This window comes from Mandrillus leucophaeus, unplaced genomic scaffold, assembly GCF_000951045.1.
Source record: "Mandrillus leucophaeus isolate KB7577 unplaced genomic scaffold, Mleu.le_1.0 Scaffold1055, whole genome shotgun sequence".
Lineage (NCBI taxonomy): Eukaryota > Metazoa > Chordata > Mammalia > Primates > Cercopithecidae > Mandrillus > Mandrillus leucophaeus.
Window position 1 is genome coordinate 492,355 of NW_012098710.1, and position 1,873 is coordinate 494,227.

Genomic DNA, 1,873 nt, shown 5'->3' on the forward strand with positions numbered 1-1,873 from the left:
TCATTTACATTAGGTATATCTCCTAATGCTATCCCTCCCCCCTCCCCCCACCCAACAACAGGTTGGGCCTCATTTTCTTACAATGGAAATGAAGAAATAAGGAATAAGGACAGATAATCTCTAGGTTATCTCTTAGATTCCGACTATATTTAATAAGCCTATAGTAGAGGTCAAGTATAGTTTACTGCCCCTATTATACAGGAAGCATAATTGAAACAGAAAAGAAGCCTTGCAAGGGGTAAGCTAAGAAAGTCATTTCATTTTAACAACCATAAAAAATTAGGTGACCCTGCCTCTTTCTTGACTACATACAACACTGCATTAATATTTTTAATTCTTTTTTGAGGAAAAATCCCAACAAATCCTGCTCATAGGGAAACTGATAACATCTGTGTACACTCACATACACATACACATGAACTGACAATATTGATGGATAGAACATAAAAAGAGCCACAAACTTTACTATAAGCTGCAGATACACAGATATAGCTAGTGTTAACATTCCATATTGCTTGAAAGGCTATTCTATATAGATTGGGTGCTAAGTGCTTTATATAATGATTTATGCTTATCCATATTTTACGACTTCTATAAAAAGGAAAAGATTTTTTTTTAAAACAAAAATTGAAAGCCCCACATTATATTTTACACTGTATTTGTTTCTAATAAAATAACTATATGGACACAATTGTTCCCTAGATCTACTTTCACTGACTTCCCCCAGGGCTGAGCTTGGCTGTTCATAGTCCAATACTTGTTTATTCTGCCAACATAGAATAACAGTGAACTGTATTTGAAAGCCAAGTATGATACGGATATCAAAATACTGTGGTACAACAATGTACCATTCATCCTCATCTGGTTTTAAGAAGAAAAAAATGAAAGGACTAGCAAATTTCCTAAACACTGAAATTTGTTTTTCAAGTGATTGTGGCTATATATCCCTTTCCTGTATTACTTTTTAGAAAGCTAGTAGTTAGCTGCCTAAGTCTATTTTAAAACCTCACTAGTGGTTAGGTAAAGCTCGTGATAGGGAAACTACAAAGAAAATACTCAAACAAAAGTTGATTGGTGAAACAGTATCGATGAAGTGAAAATTAATATTTATTACCAAAATTTGATGCATTTAAAGTGCCTTTGTTGGTGAATTCTGTATTATAAGTCACTTTCCATGCTATTTAAAAATTAAACTTCAGATACACCAGGAAAAATATTCATAAATAAATTCATTCACTCACCTGGTAAGCCAGGTTCCCCCTTCTCTCCTTTTGAGCCCAGAAGATTTGGATCCATTGGTCCAGGAGGGCCTGGAAGGCCAGGCTCTCCTTTACTACCTTTTTCTCCTGCAGGGCCAGGAAGTCCTGGCTGACCCTGCAAGCCATCATCACCTAAAATCAATGTGTGTGAAAACACAATATATCCATTTTATCCATCCAAGATTAATGCATATAAAGATTATTCACATGTTTCACAGTTGAGTAGGCCACTGGCCACTCAAAATATTTATGCACCTTGGATGTCCTCTATGAATTACTTGAGTGCATACACATTTTTACACTCAGATAGCAATCCCTCCTTCTGGAACTCCTTGACAACGATAGAGGCTGAATATAAAAAATTAATGCTTAATCTGGCTGGGCACGGTGGCTCATGCCTGTAATCCCAGCATTTTGGGAGGCCAAGGAGGGCTGATCACAAGGTCAGGAGATCGAGACCATCTTTGCTAACATAGTGAAAACCCATCTCTATCAAAAATACAAAAAAAAAAAAAATTAGCCGGGAGTGGTGGCAGGCACCTGTAGTCCCAGCTACTGGGGAGGCTGAGGCAGGAGAATAGTGTGAACCTGGGAAGTGGAATTTGGAGTGAGCT

General features: G+C 37.2%; 1 protein-coding gene across 1 annotated transcript in view; it reads right to left on the bottom strand.

Annotated features, from left to right (window-relative positions):
* The window catches only part of COL4A5 (collagen, type IV, alpha 5), a 272,036-nt gene that overhangs the window by 82,991 nt on the left and 187,172 nt on the right, over positions 1-1,873 (bottom strand). The window contains exon 32 of the mRNA XM_011982572.1: positions 1,242-1,391. Coding sequence (XP_011837962.1) covers positions 1,242-1,391 — 150 coding nt within the window. The remainder of the gene's footprint in view (positions 1-1,241; positions 1,392-1,873) is intronic.